This window comes from Malurus melanocephalus, unplaced genomic scaffold (assembly GCF_030028575.1).
Source record: "Malurus melanocephalus ecotype Western Australia unplaced genomic scaffold, MMel_1.1 scaffold_803, whole genome shotgun sequence".
Lineage (NCBI taxonomy): Eukaryota > Metazoa > Chordata > Aves > Passeriformes > Maluridae > Malurus > Malurus melanocephalus.
In genome coordinates this window covers 155,656-157,888 of record NW_026624035.1, presented here as the reverse complement: position 1 = coordinate 157,888, position 2,233 = coordinate 155,656, and the positions used below count along the sequence as shown (strand labels likewise).

Genomic DNA, 2,233 nt, shown 5'->3' with positions numbered 1-2,233 from the left:
TAAGTGTCTTTTATCTGAATGGTGAATAATGAATGGACACAAGATAAATCTCTCTTCAGCAAATGTTGAAATAGGAATCTCACTTTTATTTCACTGCTGTTAAGGGAATCTAAAAGAAAGGTTTGTTCTAATYCCAGCACCATTCCAAAGCACTTTCTGCAGAGCGTAGGAATGTCTCAAMAATGTGATGGAAATAATCTGGGTGAAGTTTTCCCTGCACAAGAGGTGCCTTTATTAACACCCTCACTCAGACCCCTGGGTTTCCCCTCCAGGCAGCTCAGAATTCAGATTTCTCAGCTACTCCCAGTTTTGGCAGCCAAATAATTGCAATTTGCCAAAAATCTTCTCAACCAAAGTACCAAGACTGAGGAGAACAGACCTTCATTCACTGCCCAGCCTTTCCTGACTACATCATCCAGATTTATTTCTAGATGTGTGTGAAATATCTAGAACACACAATTTAAATGGTTTTATTCCAACCTGTAGGGCTGCTGTTTCAGATTTTTTAGAGGTTTTCAGATTTTTTCTAATTTTTCCAGAAACCCCAAATCCATAACTTTATCCTGTTTCTCCCGAGATCTTCCATCTTATTTTTCTCCAGCCTCATCTTCCCTGGTGCTCCTCTGCAACACGGCCTGAAGCTGCTCGTCTCCACATCCCCCAAATCTGAACCTCAGCRTCTAAAATATCTGGTGAGTATTTTACACCTCCTGATTGCTTTTTCTTGACSACCACAGCCCTCCCTTGTTATTACAAACCCATCAGGTTTGAAATCAGTTATTTTATCAACAATTTTTACGAATCTACAGTTGCTCGCTTGACTTGTGCTGCCTGTTTGGGTCTGACACTTCATTTCACAGCAGTTGGTAAATGAAAGGTGCATTTTTTTTGAGGCAGGTAGCAGCTTTTCCCCCCTCAGAGCAGCTGTTAGAATAAACATTCAGAAATCTTTGACAGGGCTCTTGGGCTGCTCCCAGAGGTGGGAATGCAATGAAGCAGATGGATGGAGGCACCACACTCATGAGAYGGAAAAGCCAATTTCAGACCGGAACAGGCCGATGCACAAAACCATTCAGCAGAGCCTTGCCCTAATTTATCCCCGGAGGAAAGATGTTGTTGCTGGAAGCCCATGGCAAGCACAATGAGCAGGAACAATCCCCCAGCACAATACCGGCTTGAGTGTGGCGTGATGGATGCTTGGCGTGCAAGCCTGATGTGAAACATTCCCCAAAAAAAGCTAAAAACACCCAAGAACACCTCGAGGAAACCACAGAGCATGAAGAGAGTGGTGAGACAGAACTAATCCTCCAGGAGGGCAAAAAGCCAGGCTTGGAGGGACAACTTTGCTGTCCCCAGGCTGCTTTTCACAGCCACTCGCTGCCATCCAGCTCTTGGCATGTCTGTGGCATAAAGAGATCTTCTAAAATAAGGCAGATATAAAACCTCCCCAATAATGAGCATTTGAAGAAAAAAATTTGAGGATGRAGTCCATGGAAGAGTCTCCTGAGAAAATGTTGCTCATCTTTTGCTTAGGTGAAACCCTCAAGCCTTTGCAATTGAAGTAAAATATTTCAATTTTTTTTTGTTTTGTTTTCATGAAGAGAACTCAGAGTGCAAAATTTGCCAAATGCGACACTCAAATTTGGACATGTCCGTGTTGCCACTTGTAGCTGCTCTACCCTTATCCCATTCTGGAATATCACAACATGGAAACACATCCATGGTACAGAAGGCAGAGGATGATGCTGGCAGAAGGAACCCTTGGAACTGTATTTTAACTACGTGAGTTTCACATCTCTACATGTGAACTTTGGTCCAGATTTATCAGAGCAGTTTCTACAAAACTTTTAAGTGCWAAATCATTAAAATAAAACCTCTCCCCAGCAGCTGGCAAAGCCTCTTAACTGGCACTCAGTGAGCGTTGTAATTATCAGCAAATAGCTATTAAAAATAGAAAAATAAATACAATGGGTTCCCTAAAAGCAAGATTGAAATCTGAGGGAATTAATCAGTAGGAGAAGATGTGAGTAAGTTACTCTGCTCTTACCTCTCGTTTATTTGGTGTTGTGGTAGTAGCTTGAGTTGGACATCCCTCCCCCTCGGATGGCGTGGACGGCCGTCGGAGAAGACGCTGGATAATGGCCAGGGCGGATGGGCTTGGCTGCAGGGCAAAGGAGGAACCAAACAAACATTTATGCTTTCACTTTTTAGCTTTCCACCTCACCTTCTCCTC

At 43.2% G+C, this 2,233-nt stretch overlaps 1 protein-coding gene across 1 annotated transcript in view; it reads right to left on the bottom strand.

Annotated features, from left to right (window-relative positions):
• Positions 1–2,233, bottom strand: part of LOC130584965 (kinesin heavy chain-like) — a 58,344-nt gene that overhangs the window by 1,059 nt on the left and 55,052 nt on the right. The window contains exon 22 of the mRNA XM_057385260.1: positions 2,048–2,161. Coding sequence (XP_057241243.1) covers positions 2,055–2,161 — 107 coding nt within the window. The 3' untranslated portion in view covers positions 2,048–2,054. The remainder of the gene's footprint in view (positions 1–2,047; positions 2,162–2,233) is intronic.